The sequence below is a fragment of the Squalius cephalus genome (assembly GCF_949319135.1).
Source record: "Squalius cephalus genome assembly, chromosome: 21".
In the NCBI taxonomy this organism is placed as follows: Eukaryota; Metazoa; Chordata; class Actinopteri; order Cypriniformes; family Leuciscidae; genus Squalius; species Squalius cephalus.
In genome coordinates this window covers 33,333,736-33,351,965 of record NC_137142.1, presented here as the reverse complement: position 1 = coordinate 33,351,965, position 18,230 = coordinate 33,333,736, and the positions used below count along the sequence as shown (strand labels likewise).

The window sequence follows — 18,230 nt, the reverse complement described above, 5'->3', positions numbered from 1 at the left end:
ATAATTGCGATTAGATCAAATAAGTAACCATGATCAGACTATCAATCAATAATTGCCACAGGCCTAAAATTATTGTTTTTACATCCCATGTGTGTTTTTTTTATTTTATTTTTATTGGCAATGACACACAGTTCACCTCGTCTGCTTCAATGCTGCTGAACATTTCTGTAGTTCCTGCATATTTTCAACTGTTTAAATCAGAGAAATATTTTATATTGTGCACTGCATTTTTTTCTGAGTAGTCAAATGTTTATCTTTGCATGTGTGCTGTTTCACAGGCTATTTTTGAACAGTACAAAACAGCACTGTACATTATACATTATTTATAGTCCATAACTTCCATAAGTTCTGCGATTCATTGTCAAACCGCGCCATCTCCTGGTCATCATCAGCACAGTCTTCATGCAGCATCAGTGTGTCACGACTTATTTTAGTCTTAATTTCTGTATCCTATGCTTCATTAGTTACTGTACTTAAAAGAGTCCCTCTAGTCTTTGGCGTGTGATCTTGTAAAACTTCTTCTATTTGATCAGATCAGATGATTGACCTACATTAGTCAGCTGGAAGCCTTTTCCCCGTCTTTAGAGCCTGACAAACCTTGTGACTTACATAACTAACCCTGACTTTTCCCAGACCTGGTCTGATCCCTGATCTGTGTGTGTGTGTGTGTGTGTGTGTAAAGTGGGTCAGTTGTGTTTGTTTTGTGCTGTCTTCTACTGACACACACACACACACACACACACACACACACACACACACACACACACACACATTTCCTGCAGAGTCTGAGTTGTAGATTAGGGTTTACGTGCTTGAACGTGGCTCTTTTTTTGTGGAAGATAGGGTTGTAATCAATAATAGATGAATAAATCTGACAGCCCGATTTTAATTATGATATTTGGCTAGTTTTTGAGATTAAATAGCAAGTCAGTCAAATTTATTTATGTAGGATATTTAAACATGGCTAAGCTGACCAAAGTGCTTTACAAAGTAAATTACATAACATAAAGCAACATATTAACGTTACTTGTTTTCAAGTATTATTTTATGTAGAATGTTTGTTCAAAGTCATCTGGTCTTTAATAATGCTCTTAAAATGTTAACACTTTAACATTATTTATACATTTTAAATGGAGGGTTTTGTATTTAGACAAAAAGTTTGTCTAACATTTTTTGAATGTTACAATTTGTTTCAGAATGTTCAGAGAACATTCAAAAGTAACATTCCAATAATGTTTGGAAAATGACAAAATGGAATGTTTCCTTAATGTTCACAAAACCAACATTAAACATTCTAAAACATTCTAAACATTCTAAAAACTGGACATTTTAAACGCTCAGAGAACATTCCGAAATAACGTTTTTATAACTTACATGAACTCTAAGATAACTCTGTGTTTGTTATGAATAAATTATTTTGACGCAAGATATTTTCGTATTTTTTGTATTGAGTTTGACCTAAATTGACCGGAAACGGGTGTACATTTGTGTTTGGCTTGTGCTTTACTCCATCAAAGAAAGATTGCTGAAAGGCTTTTTTTGTTTGTGTGCTCAGCCGAGCGTTTTGGGAAGAAACTAGAGGAACTGCGGAGAGAGAGAGCGACACTTAAGCCCGGTCTCCCGTCCAGACACCCTGAGGTCACTGGATTTCTGGAGCGTCTCAGGACAGCGGTGCACAGCGCCATCCACAGGACACACACATACTGCAGGTCTGGACACATCAAAACACATTATACCTTTATTCATCGAGAGCTTATCTGTTCTGAGAACTTTCCTAACTGTTCAAATGTTTAGTAATGGTAAGATTTATTAATGTTTTCGAATGTCTCTTCTGCTCATCAAGACTGCATTTGCTTGATCAAAAAATTAAATATTATTTCAAATTAAAATCACTGTTTTCTATTGTAATGCATTTTTAAAAATGTGATTTATCCCTGTGATCAAAGCTGAATTTTCAGCATCATTACTCCAGTCTTCAGTGTCACATGATCCTTCAGAAATCATTCTAATATGATGATTTGATGCTCAAGAAACATTATTATTATTATTATTATTATTATTAATGTTGACAATTTTTATGAAAACGGATACATTTTATTTTTTCAGGGTTCTTTGATGAATAGATTTATCTGAAATGGATATCTTTTGTAACATTATAAATGTTTACTGTTTCTTTTGATCAATTTAATGCATCTTAGCTGAGTAAAAGTATTAAGTATTAATTCCATCAGATCTAAACATAGTATTTTCTATATTTACACTCAGATATGAATGTAATCCATTCTTCTCAGTTAAAGTATGCTTCACTATATTGTATTTGAAGGCTGGTTAGATGATCTCAGCTCCAGAAATAAGCCTTTTAAACAGGAAAGCAAACAGGAGTGGCGTCATTGTCTGAAAAGCACTTCCTGTTACGTATTGTTTCCATATGTTTATCTTTGTATAGTTTGTCGGCTGTAGCTCAGAGACACTTAATTATAATCAATGAGACACTGACTAGAAGTGACACAGATTCAGTGTCATTTTAGTATTATTTATATGCTATTATAGTAATTATTTATATTTTCAATTAGCTTTTTTTTTATATTTACAGTTTTCATAATACAGTTTTATAATAAAGAATTATTTAGTATTATTATTATTCATAATTGAATGCATATTAAATATAACTAATTAAAATATATAATATTTAATATATTTATATATTTTTTAAATATATTATAATATATGTATTATTTTGAATTAGTTTTTATTTTATTTTATTTTAGTTTACATTTTAGCTATTTTGTTGTGGTTTTGTCATTTTTATTAGTTTAAAAAAAATTCTGTTAGGGCTGGGAAAAGATTAATTGCGATAATTAATAAGATTAATCACATAATAGTGTGTGTTCTGTGTACAATTATTTTGTATATATAAATACACACACATGCATGTATTTATTTAAGAAATATTTGCATGTGTATATACTGTATATATTTATATACAATTTATATTATATATAAATATAAATATTTTAGATATAAATAACACATTTTTCTTAAATATATACATGCAAGTGTGTGTGTGTATATATATATATATATATATATATATATATATATATATATATATATATATACAAAATAATTATGCACAGTACACACACACATATTATGTAAACACAAACTTATTTTGGATGCGATTAATCTTTTCACATCCCTAATTTCTATATATCTTCAATTTATTTTTAATTCAGTTTTAGTCATTTCAGTACTTCAATTTATTTGATTTCAGTTAGTTGCCATTTTCTCATTTCTAATTATTTCTAATTTTATGTTTTTAAAGTTTGTTTTTCATGTAATATTTAAATTTTATTTTATTTCAGCTTTATTTCAGTTACCATACATTATTTTAAATAGTTTTAGTTAACGTTAACAAGACATTTCTAGTCATGTTTTTCCGTGAGTGATCATAATTTTCATTTTTCAAAAATCATTTTTTCACACAGGCAAAACGGTGAAGCGAGTGACAATCAGGGATCAGAAAGCTCTCAGATCCGACCTCAAACACGGGAGAAACTGTTAGAGAAAAAACAGAGGATTCAGGTGAACACACATATATGATCATCTCTGATATATGATTATTAAGAGCATAACATTGCTTGAATGAGAAGTTTGTATGGCTGTTTAACGTATTGCAGTACTACAGTACATATGCACTAATAAGCTTTTGTTGCTTGAATGTTTACTGTGCTTTTAGTCCGACTATGGATCTAGACTCATACTATTAAAGAGGATTTGTTATGTTTTTTTTTTTTTTTCATGTTCAACTTTCTTCAGTGTGTAATGTTGAAAAAGGTTTCCTCCAGCGGGAGTTCTTCTTCTCTATATCAGTGTCAGTGTTTCTGAACTCCTGAAACGCCTCCATTGTAGTCTTGAGTTTCTTCCGGGAACGAACACGTCACAATATTCCTCATTTAAATAATTAATGCGCAGAATAAAGGGGCGGGGCCTGGTTGAGTTAGTCAGTAGTGTGTTGAAACTGGCGGTTATGGTAAGGGGCGGGACATTTCCCAAACACACTCGAAGCGCTCGACCAATCACAACACACTGCTCCAGCCGACCAATCAGAGCACAGTGTGCTTTTCAGAAGGAGGGGCTTCATAGATACAGGAACGAAACGGGTGCATTTCACGTACAATGACATAACTCGCTGGTTCACTACCATAGTATGATGCATCGTTGAAGAAATCAACTAGCCAGTCACGACTTTTTCCCGAAATCCCGAAAATTGGTCGTTCAACCACGTTGGTTAATGACGTCACGCAGGTGGTGGAGTAATAACTTCTTATAATGAGTCTGTTTGAGATCGAATTAACGCTAGATGTTTTGCTATAAATGACGAACATGGCATCTGAGGACTAATTCTCATTTTTCTCAGTTATTTTTTAGTTACGTTATTTTGCTTTATTTCCAGAATCAGTCATAGACTCGTTCTTAAGCACGTTCACACATGCACACTCTTCAAAAACGGTGCTTTAAATCTCTTGACAAACTCAAAGACGTAAAAGACATTTGTATGTATTCTAAATTAAAGACACAGGTTGTACTGAATGTCAGCTTGCTTATTTTGCTCAAGATAAGGATTTATTGAGTCCACATGCCATGCAAACAAGAAACTTCTAACCACAGGTCGAGAGCCGTCGTTCCAAACACACAAGTTTGTGAAGCTGTTTGCGAATGTTCGTTAGAACGATGGTTTCGGGAAACACAGACTCGTTGAAGTGCTGATAACAGCGTAACTTGCGACCATAGTTGGCTAACGATGCTTTCGGGAAACACATCCCAGAGTGTTACTGACAGACTGGGAGGAGAGGAGCTGCAACAATGGAGAATATGGGGAAAATATTGATCGTTCAAGCATGAAAACCTAATCTAGTAGAGCACAAAGACAGGTTGTAAGTTTATATGTGTGTTGTGTGTACAGAAGGAGATGTGTGAGCTTCAGCGGAGGCTGGAGGAGCTGCAGGAGCAGAGCAGAGCTGTGGAGGAGGAGCTGGAGGAGCTGGAGGAGCCCGTCCTGAGAGCCTGTGATTCGGCTCAGCTGCGTCTGATGGCTCGAGCGCTGGAGGACATGATCACCTCTGAACATCGGCCGCAGATCAGCCTGTCTCCACCAGCAGCGATCATCAGGTGAGGGGAAGCGGACCTCAGGGTTCCCACGGGTCCTTGAGAGAGATGCGCGGATGAGCTCCGACATTCCCCCAAATCCGCAGCCAAAAACAAATAATCCACCCGCACCAATAATTTTCTCTTATATAAGTGTCCCGACTCGATGGTCAAATTACAATTATTCTTTTTTGTTGTTACGCGTGAGGATAACTGGGTGATCGTCACCTTCAACAGCGGACTCGGCGACGGTTGATGCGTTTATCTCTAATGGTAACTTAATACACTGATGAATGAGCTCTGCTTTTACTGTAAATTTCTTTAAAACTAAATTTATTTGACAGAATTTCATTTTCTTAATGGCATAAACAGACTTTACTCCCTTGAAACTTAAACTGGAATCTCACTGTTTCTGTCACTGCGAACAGGCGAACACATGCGCACACACACACACACGCACGAGGCGCACACAAACACTTCACAGCCGTTGCATATTACATACCCAGAACTTGATTCATCCTCGTTAACCACTTCGCTAAAGGCGGACATACACTGTGCAATTTTCGTCTGATTTTCGTCCGATTTTGAGCCAAATTCTGACTCGTGCGACTCTTTTTCGGGTCGGGCGATTTTCAGCTTTGTCGTGCGTCATTTGTCGTGCAGTGTTCGTGCAGTGTACAGGGGAAAACGAGAGGTGATTAACCTCTCCCGACCGGCAATCGGATGGTCGGATGAATTTCTGGCATGTTAGAAATTTTGGTCGCTCCTCCTGACTATATCGCACAGTTGAAGCAGAGCTACAAACCGATTGCCCTAAACTCAGTGTTTTTAGCGCAATTTTCCTACGGACAAAATTGCGATTGTTAACTCATGATTTCTGTTCTGTCTGTGCGCACCAATCTTGCACTTCTATCTCCTCCTCAACCAGACCACCTAGAGACTTCGGGTTTTCGGCATTATGTTAAGGAAGGTCTAATCTCGGGAACGCACAAAAAAAAAACAACATAAAAAGATTTACTATCTCTTAGTGTTGTGATCCCATGATGTCAGAAAATTGCGCTAAAACACTCACTGAGTTTTTATTACTTGTTTTTCCTCACTGCGCTGCGCGAAAACAGAATTAAATTTCATCCGCAGCAAAAAAAAAAAACGAAAAGAGGGAGATCTTTAAGTTCTCTAGTTCAAACTAGCTGCAAATTACTGTTGCTTACCTCCAGTTCGTGTTGCAAAATGGATTAACCATTACCCACTTCTTCCAAGCCACCAGCGATGTACACTTTGCCTCTTTTATTCATTTGTTAAACATATGTTTTTGAAATAAAGCTGTTTTTAATTTTCATTGATGAATTATTGCAGTGTTCGGACATATTATAGACTGTTAATAATTAATTATATGCCTATAATTCATTGTAATCGACCTAAATGTTTTAGACAATTTTCAATGAGGAGGAGTAAGCTTCTATGTAGATTTGTTTATTTACTCGCACTTCTGGAAGTTGAGCATAACTTTCACTTACTGGAGTCTGGAGTCATTATGGGCTGAACATTTACACGCTATCAAACCTGTCACATCGCTAACGGACAAGACCACAATTCATTTGAAGGCACCATGTTTGAAAAAGTGCAGATGTAAATGAGGATTGCAAGCTACAGAGGAGTGATTGAATCATACAGGTTTAGAAAATAAATTAATAATAATTATTATTATTTATTTTATTAATATTGTTAATATTAATAATAAAAAAGCAGCAACAACAGAAATAATAATAATTTCAATAATAAAACTTATTACTCTTGGTGTTATTGATAATAACAACAAATTCATATTATTTTTTATTATTATTATAGTGATTTAATTGATTGGTGATTTCTTTTTTATTATTGATGATGATTTATTATTGATGATGATAATAATATCACTAATAATCATTTATTATGATTTACAATTGATTTTTTATTATTATTATTATTATTATTATTATACAGTTTAACCATTTAACTAATAAATAATTATTTACTATGATTTACTATTGATTTACTACTACTACTATTATTTTTATTATTATTATAGATAATAATTATATTTATTTAATATAATGTATTCAAATATATTATAATAAGTTTAATATATTTAAAGTATTATTATTATGATGATGATGATGATAATAAAAATAATGATTATTTATGATTTACCATTGATTTATGATTTACTATTATTAATATAATTAATTGTAATTAAAAGTGGAAGTTCGAGTACATAATCTGATACTTTTGTGATGCCATCAGTTTGTATTAAGATTAAAATCTCTCTTCTTATTGACCTCTTTCTGTAACTTTTTGTATAATTTCTGTCTTCTGTCCGTCAGGTGAGGGCAGAACAGAAACCGAAAACTGATATTTTAAAGCAAATGAATGTGTACAGTCCTGTCACAACATCAGATGACACCTTGACACTTTAAGATTGACGTGCTTCAGTTGAATCTCAGTTTCTGGTGAAAAAACGAAGGGCATCGAAACTTCTGCCTCTGAGCAGAGAAGTATTGAACTCTAGATTGCCTGACTCTGTTTGGTCTCTCACAGATTGATTTTGATGCATATGTAGATTTATCGGAGGTACGGTGCAGATTGAGGTCATAACATTGAGCTGAGCTAAACAAACCCTGCTGAGAGATTGATTTATTTTCTCCTGCAGTGAGGGCCGATTTAAAGTGAGTTTTGAGGAGAAGCAGCTGAGTCCACATGGACTCTTCAGTGCTATTTTTGCTCGTGCAATCCTCTCTCCCTTCATCTCTCTTTTATTGTATTTTTACCCGTGCCTTCTGGAAGTGAGACGCACTTTTCAGCGTGGTTATGAATTTTTATTGCTTTCAGGCTTTACAGATCCTCGTGTGGTTTCTGTCCAAAACCTGTGCGTAATGTTTAAGAAGAAACTCTCAAGGCTCCTGACCTTTTCTCAGTCTGAGATGTTACTGAAATCATATCCAGGGATCTGTATGTAACCAGCAGGAGGCGCTTTATGCATTTGTTTAATAACAGTATAAAGTGCTGTATTTAAACACTCACAACCTGTTATACAATATTGCTTGCTTGTATTTATTAATGGTGTTGATAAATCAAGTACCATTATTACTGTTTGATTGGGCTGGGAGAAAAAAATCGAAAAATATTTTTATTTTTACGATTCTAAAATCGATTTTTTTATTCCAGAATCGATATTAATTCAAATTCAATTGCTTTATTTTTGTCCTTGCTAATAGACGAGGTTGACAGAAGTTAGCCACTTTCGTTCTAACAGAGGATGAAATGTGTCGTTATCTATCTTGACAAAATCATATCGCAACATTCAGATTTGTGTTGGCGCTGACCCGGAGAGAGTCGTCATGAAACCGCTTCACAGTCTTTTCAACCTCATAGTATCATTATTTCTGTGATGCAATAGTTCAAATTATCATAGAAGTACTGGGATAAAAGTTTAAAGTTCAAAAATGAGCACTGATGTCTACAGTAGAGATCAAAATCAGCTTTTGATAGAAATTTGGTGCTTAAAATCATGCATTTATCGATTACATTGTTTCACATTGTTAAGTGACTGTTAAAAAATGTATTTGTTATTGAATCATTTATTAAAGAGAATGTAGTGTTGTATGATGCTTCTGACTAAAACTCAGAAAGATGTGATGATTTGTTTGTGTAAATATGACTAATCATGAACACATCATGTACATGTCTGTATAAGTGTATGATTTAACTTTTTCGTGATGGTCTAGTGTTAAAAAAATTGCAATCTATTGCAATATCGAATCGCAATACTTGTAGAAACGCAATTCTTAATAAAATCACAATACATATCGTATCGGCACCCAAGTATCGTGATCGTATCGAATCGGGAGGTGCATCGTCCCAGCCCTACTATTTGGCATGATTTATTATGGTGAAATGTATGACTTTATTGTTCACATCTCATTATTGTCAGCATTATTTACATGGTTTATTTACCTTTCAGACTTCAGGAGCAGGAGCGAATGCTGAGTTTGTCCATCAAAGAGGCAACGGCTAAAGTAAGTCCACATATTAATCACATATTAATCGAACCAGTCAACACTGTATTTAATAAGTGTTAATGTCACGTAATTATAGGTCATAAAGAACATTCCTGTTAGTTGCATGAAATATTACTGATTTTGTTTGCAATTTGGGTGAGATGTTTCATTCACAACCTCATAATGTACGAATGCCAGATTAATGCACTTGTTTTAGGCATAAACCTCATTAGATTTAGATGATATACTGTATCTCACAATGCAATGCACTCGACTTCACCTTTCATTTCCAGTGTGATGAAAGAACAGTAAATGATCTCAGCCATGATTGTCAAGTGACTCAGTATTTGATTATATTGACCATTATTTTTTATTTGCATAAAATTTTATTAAAAAAGCAAAATAACCATTCTGATAACTGGACAAGCAACATAATAAGGTCATATGACAACAATGTAGCTTAGTACAATGTAAAAATGCATTTTTTGCAGCAGCAGCAGCAGCATATACTGTATTATCCGGACTATAAGATGCATTCTTGAGAGAAAATTGCATTGGTGAATAAGTCACATTTTATTATTACATATTCATAAATAATGTAAATAAACTAAATGTTTACAAGCATTATAAACTCTAGAAACATGCATTTTAGTTCCCCTCACTCCACAACGGGGCAAGGTCAGTGGATATTCGGGGCTTTAGCCCAAACTAAAAGTGGGTATTTTTATTTAAAGGAATTAGTGAAATAATTTGAACTATTTGCAAATATTTTATTTTTGTTTTATTTTTAATTATGCATGCATTCTCGCTAAATGAATCAAGGAAATTATAGCATATTTTCAATTCAAAAAGGCAAAATTTAATAAATAAATTAAAAAAAAAAGTTGAGTAATTTGCGTCACCGGATACTGTCGGTAGTTGAACATTTCTATTGTAAAACAGTCAAATGTTAAATGTTTATCTACTTACATTTTACCAGGCATTCGTTCACTTCTTTAATCATTTTGACATTGATGAGCTAGACCGCTGAACTTTTAGTCTTCCTAACAACAAACAGAGCGGTGCGTAGTGGAGCGCATCAGAGCAGCATCAAGAATATCAAATATATTGCAGTTAATCTCTTATTTGCATCTTAAGTTTATTGCCAATAATAATGACAGGTTTGCGAAAGTGTAGAACTCGGTGAGCTCGCGCAAAACACATCTTCAGCACAGCGACTCATTTAAATGCCTCTGATTGGCCGATGCGTTCAACAGACATGTCTGTGATTGGCTACAATGCTCAACGCTGCAAAAGCACATCGTAAGTATCTTTAATGCAAAGGGAAAAATATAAATAAAACTGTAATATGCACTTTTCATGATTAGGTAATTGCGGCTGCTGTAATCTTATTCACACTTATTTTTCTGATGAATTGTTTTGCTCTATGAGAAAGACAAGGTACCAAAATATGCGGGGCTTTACTAAAAACATTCTGGGTTAGCCCAGCCCTAGCGCCGCCCCTGCTCCACAACAAATCCTTTAAATGTAATGGTTTTCAGAACAGAAATGAAAAAGTTTTGAGGCATTCATTGTAAACACATTTTTTTTATAAACGGCAATCCTGTTTAAAGTGAAATACGGTATACAACTAAACTCTCATTCGGGACAAATACAAATGCGTGCACTTTTAATTGCATTATACAAGTCGCATTACTATGGTACTGGTGTCAGTTGAGTTCCTGTTGCAATAAATTGTGATGTGTGAGAGAGTTTGGTTAGTTAACTTCTGTCAGCTCTCCCACCACAATTGGAGACAAAATTAGATGCTTTCCTCCTGTGAGCAGCATGGGAAATTGTCATTTAGCTCTCAGTGTGTGTGTGTGTGTGTGTGTGTGAGCTGGTGTCAGTGGGATCGGTGTGGCTGCAGTGTGAGCCTCGGGCTCAGAGAGTGTGTGTTGGCACCGCGGGTTGGATCTGAGCTGCCTGAAAAATGGCACAGTGTGACTTTGCCCTCTGGTCTGCCATTATCTGATGCACAGCTTCGGCACGTCTGGCTGCGTCTCACAACCACTCTCACGTCGGGAGGTCCGTTGTGTCTCTACTGAGGCATCTGGTCCATGATTACAGACTTCCAGAATGTTCTGTGGCGTTTTATTTTATTTTATTTTATTTTATTTTATTTTATTTTATTTTATTTTATTTTATTTTATTTTATTTTATTTTATTTTATTTTATTTTATTATTTTGTATTATTTATTTATTTATTTATTTATTTATTTATTTATTTATTTTTAAGTCGCTTACCGAAAAGTAAAATAAAATAAAAAATAAAATAAATAAAATAAAACAATTTTAATACAACACATACATTTGTGCCTGACATAAATGAAAAAATAAATAAAATAAAAAATCCTACATACAACATAAATCAGTGCCACATAAACTTAATAAGAGAATATCTTAAATAAAATAAAATAACAAAATAAAATAAAATACAACATACATCTGTGTCACATATTTTATTTTATTTTATTTTATTTTATTTTATTAGATATTCTATTCTATTCTATTCTATTCTATTCTATTCTATTCTATTCTATTCTATTCTATTCTATTCTATTTTATGTGGCACAAATGTTTTTTTTATTACCGAAAAGTAATGTAAAATAAAAAATACAATAAATAAATAAATGAAATAAAAATCTTAAATACAGTACATACATTTGTGCCATATTTTTTTAGAGTATCTTAAATCAAATAAAACATAAATGAAAAAATAAATAAAATAATAAAAAAGCCTACATACAAGATAAATTTGTGCCACAAACTTTTTAAGATAATATCTTAAATAAAATAAAATACAACATACATTTGTCTCAGATATTTTTTTTATTTTATTTTATAAGATATTCTATTAACACAACTTTTTATTTGGCACAAAATGTTATTATTTTAATTATTATTATTTATTTTTCACAAGAATAAATAATAATTTATGTGGCACAGATGTGTTGTATTCCAGATTTTATTTATATATATATATATATATATATATATATATATATTTTTTTTTAACCTTTTCTTTTACTCTTAACAAAGAAACTTTATATGGAACAAATTGTATGTTGTATTTTATATTTTTATTTTATTTTATGCAAAAAATTCTCCTAACCGAAAAAGTTTATGTGGCCTATATACAACTTTATTTATATGAATTAGAGGCAAGACACTCTCATCCTTCTTAGGACACAAACACGTTATTTGAGACCCTAAATTCTAAATATCGGAATATTAACAGCTGTCGTACATTAGCATTCAGTATTGATAATGTGAAATTAAATGAAAAATGCGTCATATTTCGTATTTTCAACATAATTTAAAGTTATTTGGGTAACACTTTACAATAACATTCATTAGTTAATGAACTAACTAACCATGAGCAATACATTTGTTACTGTATCTGTTCATCTTTGTTAGCATTAGTTAATAATAATAATACAGCTGTTCATTGTTTGTTCATGTTAGTTCACAGTGCATTAACTAATGTTAACAATATTTTAATAAAGTATTAGTAAATGTTGAAATTAACATTAACAAAGGTTAATAAATGCTGTATAAGTGTAGCTCATGCTAACTAATGTTAGCTAAAGAACCTTATTGTAAAGTGTTAGCGTTATTTGTGACTTTTCGTGGCTGCTCTTGTCCTCCAGGTGTGTGATGTCTTCTGTGTGTCTTGGTTCAGGTGGTGATGGGTCAGAGGCTGTCGGGTCGTGTGCGGCGTAAGGTCAGCGAGAGTGAAGCGCAGCTGCTGGTCCTGCATGAGGCGAAGCTGTCGGCCATCTCAGGTAGAGCCTGTCCTCTGTCACTCTGTGCTCCTCCATGACGGGACTCAAACTCTCTGTCCTGCGCTGTGGTGTTTCTGCACACTCACGCCTGATCGCTCTGCCTTCAGACTCTACTGTACACTACCGCTCAAGAGTCTCTTCTGCTCATTTGAGCAAACATGCGGTTAAAACAGTGAAATATTATTACAAATTAAATTAGTTGATTTCATGTGAATGTAATTAAGTTTTAAATATCCATCCATCCATCCATCCATTTATCCATCCATCCATCCATCGTTCCATCCATCTTTCCATCTATCGTTCTATCTATCTATCCATCCATCCATCCATCCATTTATCCATTCATTTATCCATCCATCCATCGTTCCATCCATCTATCTATCTGTCGTTCTATCTATCGTTCCATCCATCCATCCATCCATTTATCCATCCATCCATCCATCCATCGTTCTATCTATCTATCATCCATCGATCTATCCATCTATCTATCCATTCATCCATCGTTCTATCTATCTGTCTATCATTCTATCTATCGTTCCATCCATCATTCCATCCATCCATCCATCCATCATCCATCCATCCATCTATTGTTCCATCCATCCATCCATCCATCCATCTATTGTTCCATCCATCCATCCATCTATCTGTCTATCGTTCTATCTATTCATCCATCCATCCATCCATCCATCCATTTATCCAATCATTTATCCATCCATCCATCGTTCCATCCATCTATCTATCTGTCGTTCTATCTATCGTTCTATCTATCGTTCCATCCATCCATCCATCCATCCATTTATCCATCCATCATCCATCCATCGTTCTATCTATCCATCATCTATCGATCCATCGATCTATCCATCTATCTATCCATTCATCCATCATTCTATCTATCTGTCTATCGTTCCATCCATCATTCCATCTATCCATCCATCCATCCATCCATTTATCCATTCATTTATCCATCCATCCATCGTTCCATCCATCTATCTATCTATCGTTCTATCTATCTATCCATCCATCCATCCATCCATTTATCCATTCATTTATCCATCCATCCATCGTTCCATCCATCTATCTATCTATCGTTCTATCTATCTATCCATCCATCCATCCATCCATTTATCCATCCATCCATCCATCCATCGTTCTATCTATCTATCATCCATCGATCTATCCATCTATCTATCCATTCATCCATCGTTCTATCTATCTGTCTATCATTCTATCTATCGTTCCATCCATCATTCCATCCATCCATCCATCCATCATCCATCCATCCATCTATTGTTCCATCCATCCATCCATCCATCCATCTATTGTTCCATCCATCCATCCATCTATCTGTCTATCGTTCTATCTATTCATCCATCCATCCATCCATCCATCCATTTATCCAATCATTTATCCATCCATCCATCGTTCCATCCATCTATCTATCTGTCGTTCTATCTATCGTTCTATCTATCGTTCCATCCATCCATCCATCCATCCATTTATCCATCCATCATCCATCCATCGTTCTATCTATCCATCATCTATCGATCCATCGATCTATCCATCTATCTATCCATTCATCCATCATTCTATCTATCTGTCTATCGTTCCATCCATCATTCCATCTATCCATCCATCCATCCATCCATCCATCTATTGTTCCATCCATCCATCCATCCATCCATCCATCCATCCATCCATCCATCTGTCTATCGTTCTATCTATCATTCCATCATCCATCCATCCATCCATCCATCCATCCATCCAATTATCTATCTATCTATCTATCTATCTATCTATCTATCTATCTATCTATCTATCTATCTATCTATCTATCTATCTATCTATCTATCCATCCATCCATCATTCCATCCATCATTCCATCCATCTATCTGTCTATCGTTCTGTCTATCGTTCTATCTATCGTTCTGTCTATCGTTCTATCTATCGTTCCATCCATCCATCCATCCATCCAATTATCTATCTATCTATCTATCTATCTATCTATCTATCTATCTATCTATCTATCTATCTATCTATCTATCTATCTATCTATCTATCTATCTATCTATCTATCTATCTATCTATCCAGCATTCCATCCATCATTCCATCCATCTATCTGTCTATCGTTCTGTCTGTCGTTCTATCCATCCATCCGTCCGTCCGTCCGTCCGTCCGTCCATCCATCCATCCATCCATCCATCCATCCATCCATCCATCCATCCATCGTTCCATCTATCTATCTATCTATCTATCTATCTATCTATCTATCTATCCATTGATCCATCATCTATCTATCCATTCATCCATCGTTCTATCTATCCATCCATCCATCTATCCATCTATCTATCTGTCTATCGTTCTATCTATCGTTCCATCTATCATTCCATCCATCCATCCATCCATCCAATCCCGATTTGCAGTTTATCTGTATTATATAGTGTGTGAGTTTGTGGTGAGTGTCCGAAATCATAGTGCGCTCAATATGACATGTCAAAGTTGCCTATCGAAATCACTATTACTTTCTGGTGGCGTTCTGAACTTTTCCAACTATTATGATGTTCATTTAGATGCATCTGTGTTTTGTTCTTGCTGCAGGAAATGACTTCAGCAGTGCGAAAGAACTGAAGGCAGAAATCAGGAGTGTGTACGGAGAGAGGGATCGTCTGGAGGCGCTGGTGAAGAAACTGCAGGCGCTGAGCGCTGGAAGTGGACTCGATCTGACCCGCATGAAGGAGCAACACAACCACATCAAACTGGAGCTGCGGGAGAGAGAAGCCCAGTACGGTGAGCAACACTCTCACACACCACACGAAGGAGAGACTCTATTCATAAGAACCCAGACCTTGAAGAGTCGCCGGCACAGGGGGGAGCCATTTCTTCATGTGTTTCGGCTGAAAACGTGTTCAAGTTTTGTAGGTTTCACTATTGATTTATATAGAGTGGATATCTCTATTCCTCACACAGTGTCTCTCTGAACTGTGTTTTCAAACAAAATCCTTTGACATTGAGTCCTTATTGAGCGAGTATAAAATAAAAAACAGCTCTTTTGTTATTGATTATGTTGAATTAAACACAGCCGGGTGAATCTCACAAAAACTGATCATATTTCAAAACAAAATTAGTTGGATAGAAATATTTATAATATATACATAATATTTTAATGTTCATAAAGAAAATCTTTATAAATGTTTCAATAAAAATCCAATAAATGTTATATTTAAAATCTGCTTAAATAATTTTTTAGTGTACAAATACTATTATAATGTATGATAATTATACAGAATTTTAATTTATATATATATATATATATATATATATATATATATATATATATATATTAGGGCTGTCAAACGATTAATCGCGATTAATTGCATCCAAAATAAAAGTTTGTGTTTACATAATATATGTGTGTGTATGGAGTATAATTATTTTCTATATATAAATACACACACATGCATATATATTTAAGAAAAATGTGTTATTTATATATAAAATATTTATATATAATATAAATTATATATAATATAAATATATATACACAGTATATACATGCAAATATTTCTTAAATATATACATGCATGTGTGTGTATTTATATATAGAAAATAATTATACACCGTACACACATATATATTATGTAAAAACAAACTTTTATTTTGGATGCGATTAATCGCGATTAATCGTTTGACAGCCCTAATATATATATATATATATATATATATATATATATATATATATATATATATATATATATATATATATATATATATTATATATATATATATATATATATATATATATATATATATATTTCTTTTTACTTATATTGAAACATTTATTTATGTACTTTTCTATTTAGCTTTATACTCAATAATGTTAATGATCCTGCTAGAGGATTTATTTTCATTATGAAAAATGAATAAACAATTTTTTTTATATTAATGAAGATCATCCTTTTTATTGAAAAAGTAGCATAAATTACATTCAGTGTATAAATACTACTATAATATATGAATCATATTATTTTACTGTATTTATTAATTTATATATGTATTTATTTAGCTTTGTTCAATAATGTTAATGATCCTGCTAGAGGCTTCTTTTTTATTATGCAAAATATAATTTCATCTTTTTTAGATTAATGCAAATCATCCTATTCAGACTTTTTATGTAAAGTCAGCATAAATTAAATTCAGTGTACAAGATATCCCATGAATAAATAATGTATGAATACTTATATTAGTTAATTTATATGTTTTTATATTCAACAATGTTAATTATCCTAAAATAGGCTTCAATTTCTTCATGCAAATTATAATTTCCTTTTTTTTTTTTGAGGTGCAATATGATCTAGACTCGTTGACATGTTTTGTGAAATTCATCCAGTGTTTAATGGTTAAAAAATGGAAAGCTGTCTGAATGTCTGGCTCCCGTCACTAGTGTAAATCCACTGGTAACGCACTGGTCTTGTTCCGGTATCGTCTGACTATAGTTGGCGATAATGACCAGATGCACATTCAAATCTTCCCAACTTGGCTGTGGCGTTCTGTCCTCCCATGAGGATTTGTGCAGGATGGAGATTGCGGGCGGTGGTCTTTCATTTATTCGGTTCTCTACACGTCCAACAACAGTAGGAGAAGCCGGCTGACAGCCAACGGGAATCTCGCCAGCTCTCGCCCTGCCCGTTATAGGGATTACACTCGTCTGCTTAATTTGACACACACACATTTTACTCAACAAAGAGCTCGGCTGGTCTGTGTCTTTGTGCTGGGATGAGAGAGACTGTGAGCTAATGATAGGCTGAGCGTTGATGCTAAATATGCAAAGCGGCTGAATATGATACAGAACACAAAAGATCTTTGACATGAACGGGCTGCTCCTGATAGGGTCTTATTAGCTTGTCTTCCAACCGGGGTAATAACATGCTGACACACTTATTTGCCACATACCTGCCATCAAATCACTGTTTTGGGCATAAGAAAAAGGGTTTGCGTGCTTCACTTGTCACGTCGGGGTTGTAGTTTGCGGTTGCGTTGGTATACTTGCGTAATTAGGAATATATTTCCACATATTAAATGGTATTTTTAAACATGAGTCTTTGTCCCAGCTTGTGCAAAAACAAAGAGCTGTTGTTTTCATCTCACTTTCAGAAAGGAATTCCTAAATGGAGCGGAAAAAGCTCAAATTAAACTTCTATTTGAGAAATATGATTCGTT

The 18,230-nt window shown here is 33.9% G+C and overlaps 1 protein-coding gene across 3 annotated transcripts in view; it reads left to right on the top strand.

Annotated features, from left to right (window-relative positions):
• The window catches only part of disc1 (DISC1 scaffold protein), a 69,638-nt gene that overhangs the window by 13,434 nt on the left and 37,974 nt on the right, over positions 1 to 18,230 (top strand). For all 3 annotated transcript variants that reach the window (XM_079855658.1, XM_079855657.1, XM_079855656.1), the window contains exons 4-9: positions 1,556 to 1,709; positions 3,489 to 3,585; positions 4,967 to 5,172; positions 9,152 to 9,206; positions 12,913 to 13,015; positions 15,612 to 15,800. In XM_079855658.1, coding sequence (XP_079711784.1) covers positions 1,556 to 1,709; positions 3,489 to 3,585; positions 4,967 to 5,172; positions 9,152 to 9,206; positions 12,913 to 13,015; positions 15,612 to 15,800 — 804 coding nt within the window. The remainder of the gene's footprint in view (positions 1 to 1,555; positions 1,710 to 3,488; positions 3,586 to 4,966; positions 5,173 to 9,151; positions 9,207 to 12,912; positions 13,016 to 15,611; positions 15,801 to 18,230) is intronic.